At 38.6% G+C, this 25,625-nt stretch overlaps 1 protein-coding gene across 4 annotated transcripts in view; it reads left to right on the top strand.

Moving 5' to 3' along the window:
* Positions 1–25,625, top strand: part of Kiaa1328 (KIAA1328 ortholog) — a 290,739-nt gene that overhangs the window by 164,448 nt on the left and 100,666 nt on the right. For all 4 annotated transcript variants that reach the window (XM_045135154.1, XM_045135153.1, XM_045135155.1 and 1 more), the window contains one exon: positions 22,966–23,627. In XM_045135154.1, the coding sequence (XP_044991089.1) occupies positions 22,966–23,627 (662 nt within the window). The remainder of the gene's footprint in view (positions 1–22,965; positions 23,628–25,625) is intronic.

Raw genomic sequence — 25,625 nt, 5'->3', positions numbered from 1 at the left:
CTAGCCAACAACTAAGTGGAAGATATCCCATCCATAGCATTGAAATTTTTCTACTAACGGTCTATGGCTTCTGGATGTGCCATTATCCACAAAAGTAGGTTATCATATGGCTTGTTCACAATACTCTGAATTTTGATTTGCCCTCCCTCTACCCTTCTTTGACTCAGTCTCTTCCCCTGACCCCCCCCCCTCTCTCTCAGAGAGAGAGAGAGAGGGAGAGAGAGAGACACAGAGAGAGAGTATGTATATATGTATGTATATATATATGCACACATGTGTGAGTTTTGTCAATAAAAGAGTTAAATTACTCATTTTCATATGGCATCATTTATTTACTGATGTTTTAACGTACAACTTTCTCAATGAAGGAATGAGTATGTGTGTTTACATTTGGTGCATGTCTGAATATCTTTCTGTTGCTGCTGTGCTAACATTTGTTTGGGTTTGAACTCATGTTCCCAACCATGTGTGTGGCTCGTGCTTATGCAAGCATGCATTGTTTGTACAGTTCAAAACAATTGGTGTTTGTCAGCAGCATGGAGGCTAAATAGCCACATGGACAGCACACATTCTTCCGGACAAGAATGAGTGTCTTATCAGTTTTGTTTTGTGTATTTGTTTACCTCATTCCTTGCAATTACCTTCATAGCCACTTCAAGCCATAATGTCATGAAGAATGGTACCTGCACAGTTTCATTTGCATTGTCATTCATATGTGTCTAGTTTAATTGACACAATAATTTTCTTATTCATGGGAAACTATGATATTTTAATGTGTATGTATATTATGTAGCATGCAAATTGTGGTAAGCATATCTTGCACTTCATAGTTTCATTGTAGTAAGAATATTTAAAAATCCTTCTAGCTATTTTCAAAATACACAGTAAATTCTTTTTATCTGTAGTCACTGTGCTATACAGTAAAACAGCAGAACATATTAATTCCTTAACTGTTAAATTATAACTTTGGAACTGGAGAGATTGCTTAGCAGTTAAGGTGCTTTCCTGCAATATCAATGGACTCAGGTTTAATTATCCAGGACCCATGTAAGCCAGATGTGCAAGGTGGCATATGCATCTGGAGTTTGTTTGCAGTGGCTGGAGTCCCTTGCATGCTCATTCTCTCTCTGTCTGCCTCTCTCTCTCTCTTTTTCAATCTATCTATCTGCCCCTTTCTAACTCTCTCTAAAACTAATGAAATTTTTTTTAAACTTTTAAAATAAATAAATTATAACTTTTACCCCACTTTTACCCATCTCTCTGTAACCCCTCCCCCATTTACCCCAGCCTCTTATAGCTACCTCTCTACTTTCAGCTTATATGAGTAGAGCTTTTTTAGACCCCATGTGCATGCATGCACACACACACACACACACACACACACACCTTTCATACGTTCTTTTACCAATCTTGCAGTCATCTGTGATACAGTCTTTTTATTGTCAGCAAGTCAGAGTCCTGCTTTACTGGAAAATAGTAAGTCTTCATTTGAGTGTTGCAAACAGCTTTCAACATGTTTTAAATTCAGTGTTTTCTGTACTGAAAGTACTTTCTGGCTGTTCTGGTGGAATAGCTTACCTGGGGAATGTGAGGGCCAGAGTTCTATCCTCAGCAGAAAACAAGAAAGAGAAAGACTTTGTTTCCTTATGTTTCTACATCAATGCCATTTTGTTACGATGATTTCATTGTGTTTTTAGCTAGAGCATTTCAGTACATAATACATTGTGATTCTGGCATTTTACTGGCATCTGAGAACATAGAACTGAACTTCTCCACATTCCTACTATTTTTTTCCTGGCTTCATCCATTCCTCATTGTCCTGCCCTCTGTAAACTAGACTCAGCATAAACTATATGCATTAAGTTCCATCATCCCTGATCTAAGATTTCTACCTTTCATGAAATCTCCTATGCATCCTCACTCATACCCCTATCTTTAACTACTTCTAATCTGCCTTCCACAATTTTCTATTGTAGTTATCTGCACTTTACTAGAGTAAGCCACTCAACTAAAAGCAGCTGAGGTAGAAATGGGTTTATGTTGGGTTATACTCTTGAGAGAAGATACATCATGGCAGAGAAAGGATGGAAGAGCAGGTGCTGCAGCCTCATCATTTTTGGCCATGACAGCTGGCAAAAAGCAGCAAGAGTGAGCTGAGCCAGGGGAAAGCATTCCCTCAGCAACACACCTCCTCCAACAAGGCTCTACCTCCAGAATTGCTACCTGCTGATGTCCAAGTATTCAAAACACATGAACCTATGAGAAACATCTGATTCAAACTACCACAGTCTACCCCTAGCCTCTTTAGACTCATGACCATCTCATTATGTAAAATGTATTCATTTTAATTTTAAAAGTTCCCATTTTCTCTTTTTTATCAATCCCAACACTGTTTAAAAGTCCAAAATGTTATCTGAGATACTCTCTTACTGTGAGCCTATAAAATCAAAACACACATAATGGCAGGCACAGAGTAAACATTCCACCACACAAAAAAAGGCATAGCAAGGAAAGACTGGACTAATGCAAGACCAAAAATCAGCAGAACGTCAAATCCTTCAGCTCCATGTCCAGCATCTATAACCCATGAAGCTTTTCCAACAATCTTATTATTATCTATTATAATTTCCACTTTACAGCTTAGGAGCCTGAGCTTTGGAGAGATTAAATTAACTTGTGAAACCTCTCCTACTCTTCCTGCTTCTCTTAAAAGCAAAACTGATCTTCCAACTCTTGTTCTATGCCTGTAACATCTTTTGTAGACTTTCTTATGTATTATTTTTACCTCTTTGAGGATCATAAAGGTTGGGGCTATGTCTTACCAGACCATATGCTGAGACCTGGCATAGCATTTGAACAACTATTTTTATAGAAAGTACTGTTCATGCCAGGCAAATGCTGTACCACTGAGCTGCATTCCCAGCCCCTTCCTGGAGTACCTTAAGTACATTTTATAGTAAGAGATCACATTCTTTAGGATATAAGCTAACCCCTATGGTTGTTGCTTCTCCTTCTTCTTCCTTATTAGGTTCTTCCACAGTGATTATTAAATTGTCTTTTATTTATAAAGTATCACATCATTGAAGCATGAAGTTGAAAGTCGTATTTTCAAGGTAGGTGTAGTGGCACACACCTGTAATTCTAGCACTTGGGAGATGGGGGCAGGAAGACCAATAGTTGGAGAAGCCAGCCTTGGTGACATTGTGAGTTCAAAAGCAACCAGGAATACTTGAGACCCTGTCTCAAAATAGAAAGAAAAAAATAAGAGAAGGAGAAGCATTGTCACAGTCATCAGGTTCCATACTGCACATGAGAGAGGGACCAAATCTATGCCAAACCCATTACTTACTGAATACCTGTCTTATTGAAGCCACAGCAATAAACTTATCATACAGAGTAGCTACCCTCAAAGATTTCAGCTTCCATTAAGAAAAGCTTAAATAAATGTTCTAAGCACCACAAGGAAATTAAGAAATATAAAAATAGTTAACCCCAACAGTGGGGAAAAAAATGAAATAAGTTCAGCAAAAGAGAAATCAGTTCTCAGGGTACCTATGAAGGCACAGATCACGTGAGACAGTGTGAAGCCACAACATAGTTTTGAACAGGAAGAAAGGAGTGTTGCATTGGCATTAGGGAAGTGAATCACTCACTGGGGGTTTTGTGTTTTGCTTTTCATTTATATATGAAACCACTTGGTTTTTCACAGTAAACTGGCCAAATAACAATGACCTAAGTGTTTTGAAAATGAAGACTGCATGATATGATGAAAGGACAAGAGTCTAAACAGTTTTTTGTCTCTAAGGAAGGGGTAGTCCTTTCACGGCAGCCACTTGTTGCCTAATATTGTAGGTCCTCTGCTTTCTGAGTTGCTTATTGCTCAGTCCCTCCAGCATCTCTTGTCTAGGGCTTGAAAATCAAGAGGACAGAGGCTTAAGAAAGGCTCTGATCTTTAGTAACGGGGCTCTGTTCACTTTGGGAAATCTTGCTATGATAAATTATGTCTGGTTTTCCAGTCCTCTTGCTTGTCTATAAGCCAATTGTCAGTTGTATTTCTTGGTATTAAAAAATATTCTTCAGAATATTTTCTGTCCAGTTGTGAATCTCACAAATATAATGCAATACTTTTCCCTCCTCAGTCTACTAAATACAAGGTAAATTCTGGTCACCTATTCATTACCTGTTGGTTACATTCATATGGGGCTAACTAAATATTTTCTAGAAAAGGTTATAAGACTTATGCATTTAAACTTTGATTTGACACAAACTTGTCTTCATGCTCCATTGAATACGGAACTGGTTGAAACACTTGTTCACATGAGGTTCTTGGGTCCATTCCAGAGCCTGCAAAGTGCTCTCTGGGAGCTAGAGGATGAGCTGTCCAGAGAGAATGAAGAGGCTGGCACAAGAAAAATCTGTGCATACCTCTTTTTTTTTTTTTTTTTGTGCTGCAACCTTGACTAAATAGAAGTACTTTATTAATCGTAATTAAATAGAAGTGTCTTTATTCTGGCAATATGCTTTATTTTCATTTTGTTTCTCATCACTTCTGTGAGTATGTTACTTTGTATTTGTCAATGTCTAATTTTCTCTATATCATTTTGTACTTTTTAAATAATCAGAACTAGTCTCATGCATTTTTCCTTTTGTTGATTCAGAAAACAATGTTTAACAATACTTTTTTTTTTCTTTCTTAGCAATCTTATATGTGAATGCAATTTGAGCCACTTACCATTGTTATGTACTTTTGTGGTGAGTGGTTATCCCTTTCTAACACCATCAGAATACTTAGAAATGTCATCACAGCTATGCATTTCTCTTGTTCAGTCTTATTCTGTGTTTCAGAAACATACGTAAAGTAAGATGACATAAGTTCTTTAATGGTTACGTCTGTAATAGGATTTACTTAGCGAAATGGGACCAAGAGACATGAAGTAATTTTGCCTGTCAGGTGGTAGCTGAGTTCTTACTGATGGTTAGGATTTCTGGTCCAGCCTTTTTTTGTTTTCTCTCATGTTCTTGGGGCATATAAAAAAAATTCCCATTTTTTTTTGCACTTAAGTATAGCATATACCACAAAGGTCAGCTATCTAAAGCCCTGTGTTACAATTGACTAAACTGCTTAAGAGAGCTAACATGACCTGCCTGAAACAACAGAACTCTTGACTGACAGTGCTGGTATTGTGTGAGCTTGGTCTTCAAACCTCAACTTGAATGCACTGTCAGTTATTCCCTGCTGCTTATTTATGGAGTAAAGCAATAAATTATAACTTTCAGGAAATGTAATACTGATTAGAGAATTTAAGGCTTGCCCCTTTATAAGTCTGCTAGTTATTGCTAAAAATATTGGCAAGACTGTGGTGTCTTTGCCCCCAGGACCTGGTGTGGGATTTGGTGACTAGCCTACTATTCTGTCATTTGCATGTCATTATATGTCTTCTGTGTGCCTACATTCTTTTAAATCTCATAATTATTGACTTTAATGTCTTTTAGATTCCATATTTCTAGTTGGGCTCCAGTCCCCTTGGGAACTAGAATAAGTTATTAGAGCCTTGCAGATGTGAGTGACTGCTGCATTCTGTCATTTTCTCATCTGTCGATAGCCCACAGCCTTGGCTGCTGAGATGGGAAGGCGGGGAAACCTCCAGGGCTCATTAGATTGAACTTGTTTACTGCATTGATATCTATATGTTAAATGACAAGAGAGTTCAGGTTATTGAATAATTTAAAATTCAGCTCTAATTGGTGTCATATGACCTGGAAAAGGCCATGGATGATGCCAGGAGCATGCTGTGAATTTCTTATAAATAATTCATAAATTAGATGATTCATTTGGCTTGGATGTCTTGCTAAATGCAAAAGTTTGTAAGTTATAATGGATGATATAGCACCTGTAAGTGTTTAGTTTATAATGCTGGAAGGTAATCTACCTTGATAATCTTCTAGCAAAATCTGCCAGTATAGAGAAGTTAATTGCACTGGGGAGAATGAACATTTATTTAGGATGAAACTTTGGCAGAGCAATACAGTGCAGCTGTAACATTCCATATTTTCTATCAGTTTGACAACTGGTCCATGTCTATCCCATGCTAAAACAAAATTCAGCATTGCATTCTGTGACTTCACATTAGCTGCAGAGTGTCTGAGAAACATAGTGACCTGCCCTACACAGTACCTTTCAACAAAAGAAAAAGCGGGGGTGGGGGAATTTGAAATTACAACGTTGAGATTAACTTTCATAACCTCATCGGGGAGACAGGATGTTGTTGAAGTCAGGTTCACATTGTTGGTAGAAATCACCCAACCAAGAACAGCTTGTGGGAAGAAGAGGTTTATTTTGGCTTACAGGCTCAAGTGGGAAGCTCCATGATGGCATGAGAAAATAGTAGCATGAGCAGAGGGTGGACATCACCCCCTGGCCAACATAAGGTAGACAACAGGAACAGGAGAGTGTGCCAAAAACTGGCATGGAGAAACTGGCTATAACACCCATTAGCTGGCCCCCAACAATACACCCCCTCCAGGAGGCTTTAATTCCCAAATCTCCAGTAGCTGGGAACCTGGCATTCAGAACACCTAAGTTTATGGGGGACACCTGAATCAAACCACCACAGTTGGCTAATATGGTACTTGTCAAAATAAAATTATTCACCATCAAAGAAATGAGTACCAGTAAGACATGTTGACTGATGCTGTGGAGAAGAACCCATAGCTTTGGAAGTAGTCACTTCCTCAGTATCTAAAGTTAACAACAGCCTGTTGTAAGAAATGTCATTGCAGTTTAGTTCATTCCCTTCTTGTGGTGCTGCAGCAGACAGATTGTCCAAGTCTATAAAAGCAAGTCATAGAAACTTAAAATACCACTATCCATTGAAATACTGTAGTATTTTTTAACATGTGAGAACATGGACACCCTGCTTATGAATGTGTATGCATATATGGGTATCTATGATAAACATTCATTTACACTTTTACAATGTTGTTATTATAAAGGATGATATAAGCAGGTATGGAAATCTTACTTCAAACTCAAAGTTATTAACTAGTATATTTTCCTATATAGTAGAAAGTTCTTCCTCATGTATAAGTCTCCTGTACTTGTTCTTTTCTCACTGGTGTTTTCCCACGTACTTCTTAGCAGCATCTACCCAGGTTGAGATACATTATTCTCTGTCTCAGTCAGAAGCCAGAAGTGATAACATGCTGTCAATTCCTTGTGTTCTGTATATCCTACAATTTGCTCTATGTAGGATTTCTTTGGTAGGTGTCATTCCTAGTAGGCAAGGTGATACTTTTTATAAAGGACAGGTCTTAATATGCTACCGTTATCACCCTGATTGTTTTTATCTATTGTGATTGCATTCCTGCTTTAAGTGTTTTTTTTAAATAATAGTTTGTGTTACCAGTCCATGTATATTCTTGTAATGCTTTTTTAGTAAATATTATTCCCCTTTCACATTCAAAGCACATTGTGTAGGGGTTTATGTTTGGCTCCATTTTTGTTTGTTCAATCATTTTAGTATTTGGTCATATTTTATTTTTGAGTTAGGGTCTTACTTCATGGCTGAAGCTGGCCTTGAACTAAAGATCCTCTTGCCTTGGCCTCTTGAGTATGAGGGCTAGAATTATAGACATGCGGCACCACAGTCAGCTACTTTGGTTAGTTTTTTGGGGTTTGGGAATACATCACACTTAGAATTTTGTTTTGTGTTGCTGAGAATTGAAGCTAGGAACTTTCACATGCAGTATAAATGTTCTACCACTCAGTTAGATCCCCAGCTCTAGAACTCTTTAATTGGAAAAACATTTATTGTAATCACTGAGTTTAGTTGACAAATTGCAGTAGGCCAAATACAGCCCACTGCATGTCTTTACATGCCTCAGGAATTAAGAACACTTTTTACATTATTAAATGGTTGGAAAAGAGACACAGATATTTCATAGAATGGGAAAACTGCATGAAATTTAAATTTCCGCATCAATAAATTTTCCTGGGGCACAGCTATGCACACTCATTTATGTATCTCTTGTTTTTGTATCAATAAAGCAGACATGAAGATAGTGATAACAAAGATCATATGTAAGGCCTGCAAAATCTAAAATGTTTACCCTCTGGCTTTCACAGAAAAAAAAAAAACCACATCTGTTTTACAGTTATAAACATGGAAGAATTACAGCCATGTGCAGCACCATGAATTAAGCTTAGATGTAATATTGAGTGATAGAAGCCAGGCACAAGAGAATACATATCAGGTGATTTTGTTTACTTAAGATGAAAAGAAGCTGGGTGTGGTGGCGCACGCCTTTAATCCCAGCACTCAGGAGGCAGAGGTAGGAGGATCTCCGTAAGTTCAAGGCCACCCTGAGACTCCATAGTGAATTCCAGGTCAGTCTGGGCCAGAGTGAGACCCTACCTCGAAAAACCAAAAAAAAAAAAAAAAAAGAAAAGAAAAAAAAAGAAAGAAATGAAAAGATAGGGGACTCCTGGTCAAGATGGTGTCCACCTAACCACACTGCACATCCAAGGTAAGGAAAGGCAAGACATTAAGGGTTCACTGGGTCCTTTAGGGGAGAGCAGTCTCCAATAGATCACCAGTCGGAGGGTACAGAGGGGCAACAAAGGGAATCGGCTGGTAACTGGGTTTATACCAGGTCAGTACCCACCAAATAGGCCTGATATATAGGCCTGAACCGAAAGTGCTAATTGCACCTTTCATATCAGGATAAATTGTATGTTAAATCTGATCAATGGTGAGATTTGCCATTCTTGAATAAGCTATATTTTGGGCTTCTTATTTGTTGCTTCTTGATTTATAGTGGCTTTGTTTCCTCTTCTGTTGTACATTAGGGAAGGATCTCACTTGGTCACAAGCTGACTTGGAACCCTCTGCAGACCAGATATTTTAACCTCCTAGTTGGTATTAAGGGTGTGGGGCACCACATACCCTAAGGGACAGTGACTTTGTTAGAGGATCTGCTTGTCATAATACCTACTCCTGCATAAATACTCTGTGCTATTTTTCATTGAAAGTGTACATTGTTTAGTTAGATTTTAGAATCTGCCTGTATTTTGTTCCACTCAGCCTACTTGAATACTCTCATAGCAGGCAAACCCAACACCTAGGGTCACTTTTGTAGATACTTTGAGAGTCTTGAGAGCCACACCTAGCACCTTAAGCTCCTACCCTGAAGATATATAACATTAGATTGATTGATACATCTAATAATACTGTAGCTAACTAGAAAATTCAAGCATTAAATTAATCCAAGATGCAAAAATATATGCATTATAACAAAAGAAACACCAATAATCAAGACAATATAAATCCACCAAAAAGTATTAATGCATCAGAAATGACCTCCAGTGAGAATGAGTTAGAGGAAATACCTGAGAAAGATTTCAAAAGAATGATTATAAACATGCTCAAATAAGTCAAAGAAGAAATCAAAGGAAGTAAAGAGGAAATGAAAAGAATCAAAAGAGGACACAGGATAGCAATTTAATGAAATAAAGAGGTCAATACAAGACATAAATAAGGAAATAAAAATAATGAAATAGATCATATACTGGGTCACAAACCCTGCCTCTATATATTTAGGAAGATTGACATAATTCCCTGCATGATATCAGACCACAATGCTATATTTCTAGAAATTAACAACAGAAGACCCACCAAGAATCCCATCGGCTCCTGGCAACTGAACAGCACACTTTTAAACAATAAATGGGTAGTGGATGAAATAAAAAATGAAATTGTGAAATTTCTAGAAATGAATTACAATGAGAACACATCATACCAAAACTTATGGGGCACAATGAAGGCTGTCCTCAGGGGAAAATTCATAGCACTAAATGCCTTCATAATAAAGACAGAGAGATCCCAAAAGCAAGAGGAATCCCACCCAAAAAGCTCCAGACAGCAACAAATAATTTCAGAGGAGAAATTAATGAATTGGAAACTAAGAAAATTGACAAAACAGAAAGCTGGTTCTTTGAAAAAATATACAAGATTGACAAACCCCTGCCCTATTTGATCAAGCAAAAAAAAAAAAAAAAAAAAAAGGAGAGAGAGAGAGAGACACCCTTCAAATTTGAAATGAAAAAGGAGAGATCACAGCAGACATAAGTGAAATTGGGAGAATCATCAGGACATTTCCAAAAATTTCTACTCCACAAAATTGTATAATATGAAGAAAATGGACAAATTCCTGGATACATACTATCTACCAAGGCTAAACTCAGAGCAGAAAATCTCATAAACAAACCTATCATTATTTAATAATTTAGATAATTTAATTATTTAATAATTTAGATAATTTAAAAATCTCCCCAAAAAGAAGAGTCCACAGCCAGATAGCTTCTCAGCTGAATTCAACCAAACCTTCATGGAAGAATTCAAACCAATCCTTCTCAAACTGTGCCACACAATTGGAGAACAGAGAAAGCTCCCCAACTCCTTCTATAAAGCTAAAAACCAGGCAGAGATGCCTAAAGAAAAGAAAACTACCGGCTTATATCCCTGATGAACTTAGACACAAATATCCTGAACAAAATCCTCGCAAATCAAATCCAACAACACATCAAAAGCATTATCCACCTTTCTCAAGTAGGCTTCATCCCAGGAACATAGAGGTGGTTTAACAAAAGGAAATCTGTCAATGTAATACACCATATAAACAAGGTTAAACACAAAAACCACATGAGCATTTCAGTAGATGCAGAAAAGGCCTTTGACAAAATACAACATAACTTCATGTTCAAAACATTGGAAAGAATTGGCATGGTTGGTTCATAACATAATAAAGGCTGTTTACAAAGCTCCTAAAGCCCAATTAATGCTAATGGGGAGAGACTGGAGGAATTCCCATTGAGATCAGGAACAAGATGGGGATGTCTACTCTCACCTCTGCTCTTCAATGTAGTACTGGAAGTCCTAGCTCAAGCAATAAGATAGGGGAAAGAAATAAAAGGGATACAATTTGGAAAGGAAGAAGTAAGCTAGCTGTATTCACAGATGACATGATTCTGCATGTAAGAGACCCAAGAGCCTCCATCCCAAAACTCTTGAAGGTGATTAACTCCTTCAGCAAAGCAGCAGGATAGAAATCTATGCACAAAAATCAGTAGCCTTTCTGTATGCAAATGGCAAGACAAAGAGAAAGAAAGAAATAAGGGACATTATCCCATTTTCAATAGCAACAAAACAAAAATACCTTGGAATAACATTAACCAAGGAAGTGTAAGATCTATAACAATGAAAATATTAAAATTATTATATATTAAAATACTCAAATAAGAAATTGAGGAAGACTTGAGAAAATGAAAAGACCTCCCATGCTCCTGGATAGGCAGAATTATCATTGTGAAAATTACAATACTACCAAAGGCAATATACAGATTTAATAAAATTCCATTCAAAATCCCAACATGGTTCTTCACAGAGATCAAAAAAATGATCTCAAAGTTCATATGGAAAGGCAAAAGGCCTTGGATATACGAGCATATCCTCAGCAAAAGAAACACCTCTGGAGGCATCACCATACCTGATTTAAAGCTATAATACAAAGCCATAGTAATAAAAACAGCATGGTACTGATATAAAAAAAGGAGTATAGACCAATGGAATAGAGTCGAGGACCCAGACTTTGGTTCAAGCAACTATAGCTACTTGATATTTGACAAAGGCTGTAACAGTATAGGCTGGAAAAAAAGACAGCATCTTCAACAAATAGTGCTGGACAAACTAGATAACCATATGCAGGAAATTGAAACCTGATCCACACATCTAGCCATGCACAATACTCAAGCCCAGATGGATCAAAAACCTCAATATAAGACCAAAAACTCCACTAGTACTGGAAGAAAATACAGGAGGAACTTTCCATGATATAGGAATGGGAAAAGACTTCTTGAACAAAACCCCAGTAGCATAAGATCTTAATTACTCACTCAACCACTGAAGAGTTTCTTCACAGACAAATATACAATAAGCAAAAGCAACAGATTACCCACAGAATGGGAGAAATTATTTGCTGAATATCCAACTGACAGAGGCCTAATCTCTAGAATCTACAAAGAACTCAAAAACCTAAACAATTAAAGGTTAAACAACCCACTCACAAAGTGGGGCCAAGAACTGGGCAGGCAGTTCTCAGAGAAAGAAATACAAATGGCAAACACAAACTCAAGAAAATGTTCATCATCCCTAATCATAAGAGAAATGCAAATTAAAACAACTATGAGATTCTGCCTTACTCCAGTAAGGATAGCAATCATTAAAAAATCAAATGAAAGTAAATGCTGGCAAAGAGGTGGAGAAATAAGAACCTTCATCCACTGTGGGTGAGAATGTAAGATGGTACAACCACTTTGGAAAGCAATATGAAGCCTCCTAAAAAAGCTGACTATAGAGTTAACAACAGACCCAGTTATTCCCTTACTGGGCATGTACCCTAAAAGCTCCATGCCTCACTCCAGAGTTTTGCTCTACCACATTTATAGCTGCTCAATTTGTAATACCTAAGGGCAGATGTCCATCATTAGATGAATGGATAACTAAGGTGTGGTAAGAAAAAATGACACAATGAAATTTGAAGAAAAATGGTCAAACCTGAAACAGATCATTCTCAGTGAACTCACCCATTCACATAATTGCCACATAGTCTCACTCATCTACGGCTCCTAACCTGAATCTACCCAAGATGCTGACATACCTATCAAGCATCTCAAGGACTGGGCAATAGGTTGAGTGGGGCTGTTAAAGGGGGTGGGCAACACAAAACTGGACCCAAGTGGCAATGATGCCATAAAATTGTACATCCTAAAAGACAGACCAAATGGTTGATCCTTTACCAGGCCTTTAGAGGGAACACCTGAGTCATAAGGCCCTGGAGGAGGGTATGATGAAGACTGACCTTAATTTTCTCCTGTTTCTGCTTTCTCTCTCTCCCCACCCCCCGCCTCTCTTTCTCATCCCCCATCCCTCGCTCCTCCCTCTTCTCTCTCATCTCTCAATCTCTCTTATAATACTTATCTTTTTCCCCCCTCTCTTATTGGGCACTGACCTATAACTCCCAGATCCAGCAGGTGGCTATCATCCACAGTGAGGCCTTGATCAGAGAGACCTACAAGGTTTCTCAAAAGAATACAGATTTCTGTCAGAATACTTGATGACACACCAAAGGTTAGTGGTAAGACCCTGGTGCTAAAGACACCATATGCTGTTGGCATGTAACATGGAGTGACATGGCTGGAAGCTGGAAGAGAGTCAGTCCCCAGACAGCATGTCTAGTGCCAGAAGGTTCTACATGAGTGACTGGGGGAACATGACCAATATCTATCCAAGCAACCCCTGGTCTAACATACTTAGCAGCAAACAACCTGACATTATGCTCACACAAGTACAATAGTGGTGCACAGCCATGGTGGAAAACCAACTGCTCTTGATTTGGCTAACTGATCTGTTGAGTGGAATGGAACCCATAGCTGGAGCTGGGAAACAAGTCAGAACCATATTCAAAAATGAGCCCACTCTCCATTATCAAATTTACACCAATCGTGCACTAAAAGAGGGCCTACACCTATTAAATTCTCTCCAAAAAATAATGGTTATCCTATTTATCTGTGATATATTTACTCCTCTTTGTAGAATCTGCATCTCTTTTTCAGAATCATACAGATCCTAAGGAGAGAACCACCTCATCATACTTCAAAAGGGCCCCAGCTGAAACTAAGAATAACTGGTAAAACAAGCAAGAGTGCTGTTTTCTTGGTGAACCTCGTACCAGTGCAATGATGAAGGAGATTGACACAGAGAACAATCAACTCCTACCAAACCAGATATCCAGAGGCACAGAGGCTCCCAAGACCTCATAACTGAAGCAGACCTAAAATTAACCCAACATGGCTCAGGGAAATTTGCAGAAGGGGGGTGGAAAGAATGTCAGAGCCACATGCTGGGTCATGATACAATGAGACATTGCTTCCTACCCATAAATGATGGCTAACCCCACAATGCACAACCCATATTCCCCAACTAGGAGGGTCCCTGTGGAGGGGGGAGGACAGGGAGGAGACTAACAATGGTACCAACTTGACTGTATTCACTGAGTACAAAACTAATTAAAAAAATGAAAAGATAAATCTGAACTCCAGCATTCAATTTCTTGGAATAATGGCTGTGTGTGTATTGCCTTGTGATGATTTACTGGTGATACTTGTTTTGTGCTCTTATATATGTTTATACTATTTTACATAGTTTTAGAAAGGTATGTTGTATAGCAAATTTTTCCAAATTGAAATATTTCCTCCTCCTTTCAGAAGGCTCAGAAAAACTCAGATCAAGTATGGGAGAGCTGAAACTTCAAAGGCCACTGGACTGCTCCCTAAGGTTACCAAAGCAGTACACAACTATTGAGGGACAAACTCTGACTAATGTTAAGTAGCAGTTTTCTTTGAATTGAAACATTCCCTCCTGCGTGGAGGTCAATAAGTCCCAGAGAAAGGTTTTAAGACCTTCCCTGAGGTTATAGAAGGGGTAAACAAGTGCTTGGGGAGAAAAGCTCCATCATTCCAAGCTCCAGAAATGCAGCTTTCATGAATTGTCATATATTCTGGAGTGGACTTTTCATTGATAAAATTGCCTTTGAGTCTCCCACACTCCTGAAAGTACCCCATCACCCTGTTTTGTAAGTAACCTCAATACACTCTTTGGTTCAGCAAAGCTGATTTTAAAGGAATTGTGCTTGGACCTGTCATCTGTGTCCTGTCTTGGGATGAATAGATATGTGTTCACATCTTCCCAGAAAAAGAAGCTTCACACAACAGAGAAGTAGTGTAAAGTGAGGAGAGGCTACCTTATGTCTTCATGAAGTGTTGATACAACCTTGGGAAAGGCATGTGGTTAAATCAGGCCTTATTTTTCTTTTTATTTATTTTCTTTTCTGTAAAATTATAATTAAAATAGCTGCCTCTATAAGTTGATGTTAATACTTATGTATATGGAGGTAGAGAGAGAAATGATTTAGAAGTTGAGGAACTTTCTGGCAAAGCCAAAGGATCCAGGTTCTATTCCCTGGTAGCCATGTGAAGCCAGATGCAGAAGGCAGTGCATGCATCTGCAGTTTGTTTGCAGTGGCTAGAGATCCTAGTATGTCTATTCATTCTCTCTATCTGCCTCTGTGCGTATGTGTGTCAAATAAATAAAATAAAAATATTTCTATTCATTGTATTACTTCTCACAATAGCTAAGATATGGAATCAGCCCGTGATGCAGGTAAATGGGGAAGGGTCAAGAAAAATATGTAGAAATATGTGCATGTGATAGAATATTATTCAGACATAGAAAAGAATAAAATCCTGTCATTCACAGCACTATAGAACTGAAGGGCACTATATTAAGCCAGACATAGAAAGTTGAATATTGCATGTTCTCTCATATGTGGAAACTGAAAAAGAAAATAAATAAATAAAGCCAGCCTGAAAGTACAAGTTGCATTCCTAGGAGAATGGGGGAGTGGGGGACGGCAGACAAAAAAAAAAAAAAACAACGGAAGGCCAAGGGACATTATCCATTCATGACATGTGGGTATAAGTGGAAATAGTGTAGTATATCCTGGTAATCTGTATGATGAAAAATAACAATGAAAACACTGAAATAAGTCAAACACAAAAGAGTAGCATGCTTTTCAATTCCACTTACAATTATGTTCAGCATAAGTAAAACACATCTGTAATCAGCCTCACTGTTAATGAAGTCCAGCACAGGTAAAACACATCTGTAGCCCAACTCACTGGTAATGAAGACCAGCATAGGGAAAACACATGTATAGCCAGTTTCACTTACAGTGCACTTCAGCACCAGTGAGACACATCTGTAGCTAGCTCACTGATGAGAGTAAGCAGGTGGCATTGAGGCAACTCAGAGTGATGGAAATGTATTGTAATGTGATCAGGGTGATAGTTAAACCACTGTCTGCAAATGGACATTTAAGCTCTTAGCATTTTATTATAAATTTTAACTCCATCCTGAAAAATGGTGTTTTTTAGCTGGTGTTATGTATCAAAAAGTTTTATATTAAGTCCATATGCCATAGGTAGCACTTTGGGATTTTTGTTATTATAAACATTTGTTCAGGGAAGTTGTGTTTGTGAATATGACACTGAAGGACATAGAAAGAAAAGTGCATCTGTTTCATTCAGACCCAGTGTTCTCCCACGCCTCCCCAGGCCCCATCTGTCTTCAACTCCACTAATAAAACAGTGGAATTGCAGCCGGGCGTGGTGGCGCACGCCTTTAATCCCAGCACTCGGGAGGCAGAGGTAGGAGGATCGCCATGAGTTCGAGGCCACCCTGAGACTATATAGTTAATTCCAGGTCAGCCTGGGCTAGAGTGAGACCCTACCTCGAAAAAAAACAAAAAAAAAAAAAACAAAAAAACAACAACAACAAAAAAAAACAGCGGAATTTCTTATATTAAAGCTACAAGATGTTGGTGTCCTTTTTTTTGCTTCTTTTTCTTTTGCTATTGCTTGGTAACACGTGAATCAGCCCTTGAATCTTGGAGATTTTGGTTTTTGTTTGTTTGTTTGTTTGTTTTGTTTTGTTAACACAGGGTTTTGCTATATAGCTTAAGGGATGGCCTTGAGCCCATGGTCCTTCTGCCTCTGCCTACCAAGTGCTGAGATTCTAATTTTTTTTTCTTTAGTGACTATGGCCCATAACTGTACTTGAATTTTCCCACTAACCCAATATAGTCAGCCTACGCTAACTGAGAATCTAATATGTACAAGTCCAAGTTCTGCCTGTTCAGAGACAAATATAGCTCTTCTTTCAAAGTTGTTGAACTAGAGAAGTCAATGGCAAGAACAGGAATTATTGTAATAAGTAATTTTTTGTTGTTTATTTATTTATTTATTTGAGAGTGACAGAGAGAGAAAGAGGTAGAGAGAGAGAGAGAATGGGTGTGCCAGGGCCTCCAGCCACTGCAAACGAACTCCAGATGTGTGCACCCCCTTGTGCATCTGGATAACGTAGGTCCTGGGGAATTGAGCCTTGAACCAGGGTCCTTAGGCTTCACAGGCAAGTGCCTAACTGCCAAGCCATCTCTCCAGCCCAGGAATGTTTTTTAATAACTTTGTACTAGGCAGAATGTCAGCAGTTTGTATGAATTAGTTCATTTAACTGGAACAGTAACCTTAAGAGGCAGAGTGAAATAATGATGTTGAAACTGACATCATTTGTAGAAAGCAATCTATCAGCATCTATCATCAATCTCTATATCTCAAGAATTCAGCTCCTTGCCTGACTTACAAACCCCATGTTAGCTCAGTAAAGGCAGTGACTGAACTCTAAATTCACACATTTTAGAAGGCGTAGAAATCACCTACTGTTACTGAACATGACCATTGGTGAAAAAAGAAAGAGAGAAAATGTTCTTGACAGTAGTTTGAATAAATACCAACTTTGTGCTTTTTGTAGAATGGGCCTTTTCAACTGGTTTCCATGAAAATTGGCTATTATTCCCAGGCCTTTATTCAGTTTCTTGATAGACACTCTTTTAACCATTCTGTTTGTGAAGAACTTTGGCTCAGGGAAATTAAGTAACATGTTACATATTACTTTTCTGTTTCTAGATCACTCACAAGTTCCCACAAACTTGGTAGTTTAAAACAATATAGTGATCTTAGTTTCCATATGCATTGTCCTCTGCTCAGGGTCTCCGGAAAGTGGTCATCCAGGTAATAGCATGGATACAGTCTTATGTAGAGCTCAGGGTTCTCTCCAAGCCTACATGGTTGATGTAAAGATGAGTTTTTTTGCACTGACATGATGCATGGCCCATTTTATTACTAGCTATTGGTCTGAAACTCTACCTCTTTGAGAAGTCCAGGTCACATGAGCCCCTCCATTGGTCCTCCTTCAGCATGGCAATATGGCAATTCATGTCTTAAAAGCCAGTGGGAGAATCGGTGTCCTTGGGGAGCTGGCAGATGGAAAATCAGATCATATTTTAAAGGGTTCACATGATCAGATCAAGCCAACCTGGGTCCTTTACCCTGTTTATGCATTGCCACCTGATTAGAACCTTATATTCATATCTTCTTGGACATGATTGATACTCCTTTATTTCACAGGTCCTAACCCACACTCAGTGAGGATGATTGAGGTGTATGGAGCCAGGGAGTGAGGCTCCTAGGAACAACTTTAAGTCTAGCTATTATACATGCATTTCACAGAGCATATCATAGTGGGTAAAGCAGTATGTGTTTTCTCTGAGGAAGGATGTCATCAAAGTCATTAAGTTGCACCACTTCTCATAATCATAAAAGTTCAATTACTCAAAAAATATTTTTAAATATTCCATATACCTGATATTTGTGAGTAAATTAGCATTAAAATTAAAAAGTGCCACCATGTATGGTGGTGCATGCCTTTGATCTCAGCACTTGCGAGGCAGAGGTAGGAGGATTGCCATGAGTTTGAAGCCACCCTCAGACTACCTAGTGAATTCCAGGTCAGCCTGGGCTGGAGATGACCCTACCTCAAAAAAATCACAAAGAAAATTTAAAAGTACCTGAAAGTATATATTTGTAATGTTAAGAAACAAAATAATAATAGAAAATTAATACATGCATACTTTCTGTTATGTAAAATAGTTATCAGAATACATGATAAAAGGTAGTTGAAATAAGTTTCTAGATCTTCTTAGCTGTTATTTTTTAATTATACCAATTCTATAAATATTGACTGTACAAAGTAGCAGATAATAAAATTAAGTATTTGTTTTGACATTAAGTATAGAAGTTCAGAACAGATTAGTGTACACCAGAGTCTCCTTTTAGGTATAAGATTTAAATTTTGGGGGAGGTGGGTCTCGAGGTAGGGTCTCACTCTAGCCCAGGCTGACTTGGAATTCACTGTGAAATCTCATGGTGGCCTCGAACTTATGGCAATCCTCCTACCTCTGCCTCCCAAATGCTGGGATTTAAGGGATGCGCTACCATGCCTGGCAAGATTTAAAATTTTTATGAAGTGATTTATTAGAAATGTTGCTGAGGATTTGTACATTTTCTGTAGTTGTCATCTGCTTGAAGTACAAGACAGCATGTTCTCTGATGAGGACCACATATTTTCCCAGATGTGACACAGGCTCATTTAAGTTAAAACTATTAGCCTTGCTATAGAAGCTTGGCTAAAACTTTTAAGAATCATGCTAATAGCTTCATGGGAAATATGAGGTGTTATATACCTGTCTTATCCATTAGTTCATCATTTTCACCTCTTGTAAATTGATGTTTTTATTTTCTCCTAGGGAATCTCAATATTCACTCATTCTGTGTCTTAACTACCTCAATGGCTTATGATTTAGCTTCTTGTAAAAAGCTGTAGGTAGGTTGGCCAGGCATGGTGGCGCACGCCTTTAATCCCAGCACTTGGGAGGCAGAGGTAGGAGGATTGCTGTGAGTTCGAGGCCACCCTGAGAGTACATAGTGAATTCCAGGTCATCCTGAGCTAGAGTAAGACCCTACCTCGGAAAAAAAAAAAAAAAAGCTGTAGGTAGACTGAATAATATACCCTGAAAATATCTCTGTGTCCTAATTCCTACATCCTGTGACTGTCAGTTTACATGGCATGCTGGACTTTGTAAGCCAAAGGACTGTTCAAATGTGATCAAGTTTAGTATCCCAAGGTAAGGAAATTATCATGAATGACTTAGATGGGGCTTGCAATGCACATGGTCCTGGTAAGAGAGAGAAGGAAGAGCTAAGAAAGCCATGTACTAATGGAACAAAAGTTCGAATGCTGCACTGGAAGATGGAGAAAGCCACGAGGCACAGAGTACAGATGGACACCAGCAGCTGGATAGGGCCATGGAAAGGAGTCTTTCCTGAGAGCCTCCCAAAGGAACAAGTTTTGCTGGTTCTTTGACTTCAGCCCAGTGAGATTGGATCTCTAATGTCTGGCATCCAGAACGTCACAGAATATATTCATGTTGTTTTAAACCACATGATATGTGAAAATTTGTTACAGCAGCAATAGGAAACTCACATGCAAATTATAATCACTCTATAGAGAAAGCCATATTTCCCTTGCAGCCTTGAGCAAATAAAACGTGAAAGAATATTTTAGTGGATATGTTATGAGCAAGTCACACCATTAACATAGACCAACATCTTTGTGTTTTTCCACATTGCTGGAATTTATTAAACATTTATAGATTTATAAGTAATACTTCACCAGATAGTAGTGGTTTCATTTGAAGTTGTGACCATGGCAACTGCATGTTTCTTGTAGCCCATTCTTAATAATCTGTGACATACTTAAATCACATATTATACTTCAGATAACTACATGTAGGTGGCATAAAGTCATAAAGGAGGAAACTGTATAGGAGCCAAAGAGAGTAAGTTGATCATAGTCTAAGCAGATGTCAGATACTGGGCTAAGAGAAGATCTGGTATTGAATTGAAGGATTTAAACAGCTTTGACTTGGGTGGTTTCAGTGCTAGGGTGGATCAGGCTGAGCTGAGTCTATGGGCAGTTGGGAGTGAGTTATTTGACAGTCTCCTGGGTAGAGACCATGACAGATACACTGAAGTGGCCCATGACAAAGTGAAACATTGGCATACCATGCTGCACTCTGTGGTGCCTCTCCTGTGCATCTTGGATTGGTTGGTTTTATCATTCACTGGTCTAGCATATCCTATTAAGTGTTCAGGTGGTAATGTTTTAATAGCATGGAAATGTCACTTATTAATCTGTGCCTCATGATTGTGCTGGGCAGATGGTAGCTGTTCACTGGTATGAATAAGATGCCTTTAGCTCGCCTCCGCATTTGTACACAAACCTGAGTGTCAGGACAAGCAGCTGCTCAATACAGAATGGAATTACTTGCAACAAGGAAGACCTAGATAGCTGATGGTTTTTATAGTGAAGATGGAGGTTGAGAAGGATTTTTGCTTGTTTGGTTAATATTGTCAGTAGGCAGATGGCTTTCTGTTTGTACTTGAATAGTCATGTAAAATGGCAAGAAAGTAAGAGAGTTCACATAAATGTCCTCTGTAGGAAAGCCTGAGGAAAGAGGAAGTTGTGAGTGGAAGTGTATAGAGGATATTTCAAGGGTCTTACTTGTTTACTTAGCTTTGTTCCTTTCTCTAATCTGTCAGGAAAGTCCAAGTTGAAAATCCTCCAGAGGTGGGATTACTTGTTCCTTCCAGTCTTTGTGTTAAAGGTTATACTCTGGCTTCCCAAATGACCCAACAGCTGCTAGAAATGGAACATGCAGAGCAACCCATCTTGATAGTTAAGTAACTGGTCCTTTGTGGGCCTCATCTGCTGTTCCTAACATCCAAGTAGAAAGGAAGTGTTTTGTTGTTGTTGTTTTATTTTGTTGTTGTTGTTTTATTTTGTTGTTGTTTTGGTTTTTTTTTTCAGTAGAAGACTAGCTTTGGAAGAGTCTAAGCCTTGGCTGGATTCATTGTCATCATTGTACCCCCATCAGCCCAGTTTGATTAAGATTCTTCTGTATTTTAATTTCTTTTTTAAAATTTTGTTTATTTTTATTTATTTATTTGATAGCAACAGATGGAGAGAGAAAGGCAGAGAGACAGACAGAATGGGCACGCCAGGGCCTCCAGCCACTGCAAACGAACTCCAGATGTGTGCACCCCCTTGTGCATCTGGCTAATGTGGGTCCTGGGGAATCGAGTCTCAAACCAGGGTCCTTAGGCTTCACAGGCAAGCGCTTAACCGCTAAGCCATCTCTCCAGCCCTGTATTTTAATTTCTTCATCACTGTTTTGTTAACCCCATGTATCCACCTTCATGAGCATGGTGCTCATCTGTAACACACTCAGCATTTACATTAAATTAGAATGTTTCCATTTGGAAGCCTGGACTTTCAATAAAGAAAACCTACTTATTCATTCTACTAAATCAAAGATGTTCAGAGCTGAGCTAATAGCAACTCAGTCTTCTAAAGCCAAGGTCGACAGTCAGATGGATGGAGATAGGCCATAATATAGACCAGTGGCTTTTAAAGCATGATCCCAGATCAACAATACCAGCTTCGCCTGGGAACTTGTTAGAATGCAAATTGCCTGACTCTCTTCCAGACAGAGTTGGAAACTCTGGGGTGAAGCCAACGTTTCATGTATAACAAGCCCTCCAGGTAGTTTCAACACCTGCTGAAGTTTGAGAATCATCGATACAGACGAAGTTGTATTCTGCCTGATAGAACTCGCTCACGGCTAAAATGTTGGGCGAGCTTACTGTATTGTACCTGTTAGCTATAATTTACAGCTGCTTCCTTTCTGCCTGCATTCTAGAAAAATATAACAACTTGAACAGTTTAATTGAAAAATTACTTATATTTGTAGCTAAAATTAAATGTGTTTTGTATCTAAATAAATGCTTTTGGTTACAATTATGTTTTGTTGAAAGTGGTTGGTTTTATCTGTGTTTTACAAAGATATTTATAAAAATTGTTCAAATTTTTCATAGTAAGTATTTAATATAAGGTGAAATGTTTTTCATTAAAACTCATTCTACCTAATGGCGAATCACAGAATATTTAAGGTGCCTGTATGGATTTCTTTGTACCAGTATTCAAAGCTAAGATGTTTTAGACATAAATATATAATGCATCCACATCCTCATAAAGTTGGTTTTATATAACTTTTATTATTTGTAATTCTGAAATCTCTAGAGATTTGCTTAAGCAGCATGTAGTGATACTGTTTTTCTCCTTTTTGTAAACATTTGCTGAAATGTAGGTTATTTGAAAATGAATTTGGGTTTGTAGCATATGGTTCGCTATGTCAATACTGTGAATGCTGTCATTTAATCTTTAAGAAGAAAAGATTGGTTTTAGCTAACATAGATCATTGGTTTCTGGAAAGCAGCAACATAGAACTTGTTTGATTGTGTTCTTATTTGACAAGTGGCATTTTGTTTCCTCTTAGATAACCAACAAGAAAAGCACTCCGCCGTCTTCGAATATGGACCTGGATGGTTCCTATTTGAGTGTGGCCAAACCACAGACATCTTGTCAAAGCCAGCTGAGGCCCAGGTCTGCTAGCCTGGACATGGCAGCAGAATCGTGTGTGGATTTCAAGAATAATTCTTTGAATCCATTAGCACTTCATCATCAGCCCACAGAAGAGTTAGCCAGGGAGCCATCAGAAACCATACCCTGCACTTCTGCATCTCCCGGGAGGAAGCGGGTGAATGCAGCCCCAACAGAGATAGCAGCACCAGAAGACATGAGGATGAAGGCATGCCCACCCCGTCAGCCTGCCCCATCTAGACAGCATTGCCTAGAAGGTTGTGCTTTGGAGAACCGTCATCCTTTAAACATGGCCCACCGGTGTTCCAAGGCACATCCTGAGTCATGCAGTTACTGTGGGCTCTCTTGGGCATCTCTCATGCACAACAGTGGGTCACTGCTGCCCAGTGAGGCAGATGTCAAAAAGCAACTCTCAGAAGATAGGAGGCAGCAGCTCCTGCTTCAGAAAATGGAGCTGGAGATTGAGAAGGAACGCCTTCAGCACCAGCTGGCTCAGCAGGAGACAAAGCTGCTCCTCAAGCAGCAGCAGCTTCACCAGTCTCGGCTGGATTACAACTGGTGAGTCCCGCGTACCTCGCCAACAGCACTGCCATAGGCTGTAGACAGGTTTCAAATAGTTGGCCTTTGCCAGCCCTGTCCACAACAGTTCTTAACCTGGGCTTGCCCCACGTGCAGAACCCACGTGACTACATATAATTCCTGTGTCTCTACAAGGCCTGGGCAAGGTTGCCTTGTTTCCTACAATGTCAACTTAGACTATCTACTTCTCTAGCAGTCAGAAGTAACTTTTGCTGGATTTCAAAGAGAGAGTATCCTTTGTTACTTGGTGTCCTTGTAGAGAATCTTGAGTCTTAAGTGGGACCTGAGCTCTCAGGGTGTGGAAGCAGACATCTCAGCATTCCACACTTACGGCTGTTGATCATGGGATCTACTCTAGTTTAATCCTTACTGGTCATAAGTTTATCCTGTTACTAACTAGTTCTTATAAACTAACTTTTATTTTTGTTTTTAGTTTTCCATTGAAAAATATATGTATTATATGACCAAGAAATGATTTCTATTAATTTTATCGTGTATATGTGTTATACTGTTATGTTGAGAATATTCCCCAAGGCAGTACCCAGGATACTGTTACACAGGACATTTCATACAATAGGTACTATATATCAAGTCTATTCCCCATGCATTATACATGGTAGTTACATAGGACATTTCATGTAGTACATATTGTATGTTGAGGGTATCCCCCATACCTCTCTATTCCTCCCTTTCATTTTTTTTATTTTTAGTGGTACTGGGTCTCAAACACTAGACTTTGTCCATCCTAAGCAAGAGATCTGACACCAACCAATACCCTCAACTGCAGATCATTATCCCCTTAACAACAGATCCTAAAACTTTTGCTACTATATATTATTTGGTATGATTTTGCATTCAGAGTCATAAAGTATGTTGTTGTAATTTATTTAAGAAAAGTATTAGGTCCTGGGGAGCAGTCACTAAAATGCTTGCCTCAATAGCACAAAGACCTGAGTCCCAAGAACCAGTATACAAATGCCAGGCATGGTGAGGCATACCAGTAATCCCAGTGCTGTGGAGGTAGAAATAGGAAGATCCCCAGGGCACTGCTTGCCAGCTAGTCTGACCTAATTGATGACTTCCAGGCCAATGCAAGACCCTGTCTCAAAAAAATAAATAGCATTTCTAAGCATTAGCTTGTCATCGTCACACACACACACCCCCAAGTTCCCACATGCATAAAAAAGAAAATTGCTACTAAATCAAGCACAGATATATTTAGAACACTAAATTGTGAGAGCTGCATTCTTCTCAAGAATGACTTACAGATTCCTCAGGATGTGCTGCTGTCTCCTACCTTTGCTTCCGTGGTCACCACTGCCTTCTGCGTTCATCTCGTGGACCAGCACAACAGTGCTGTCTGCTGCTTTGGAGGGTTTACTTTCTCTCACAGACGTTACCTAGGTGGTACTCTGAAATCTGATGTCTGTGAAATTCCATCTTGACACATTTCCCTCGGTGCAATATCTACTTTTCTTGGCACCAAAAATGATCTTTTCTCTCTTTTTTCTTCCCTTTATGATCAGACAGTTCTCTCTGGTTGAAACCTGGGGCTTTTAAAGTAAGTCAAAATGAAGGCTCTTCCAAAAAGTGTGTTACCAAAGCATGAACAGTTGTTTTATTTTCATGATTCCACACTATAATCCTACACTTAGTATCAACTCTCTGAGAAATTTATTTAAGAAAAATTTGTTGAATTCCTATGATATGTGAAGAAAAGGTTTATGTGGCTCAGACAAAGAAAGTGAACCAGCTGTAGTCTTTACTTTGAAGAAGACACAGTTTATTAGGGAAAATAAATAATCTTAGAATAGGTCTCATATATTGAGAAAACATTAGTATATTCACATAAGGCTGCATAGAGATAATGAAATTTATATTGTTGCCTTTATCATTCTAGCTCAGGAAATACAGTTTTTGAGTAACTATTATATGTTTATAAACTATGATAAAAATATACTTATTCAGAGTCCTTTT

Source organism: Jaculus jaculus, chromosome 15, assembly GCF_020740685.1.
Source record: "Jaculus jaculus isolate mJacJac1 chromosome 15, mJacJac1.mat.Y.cur, whole genome shotgun sequence".
Taxonomy (NCBI): domain Eukaryota; kingdom Metazoa; phylum Chordata; class Mammalia; order Rodentia; family Dipodidae; genus Jaculus; species Jaculus jaculus.
This window is presented reverse-complemented; position numbering and strand designations above follow the sequence as displayed.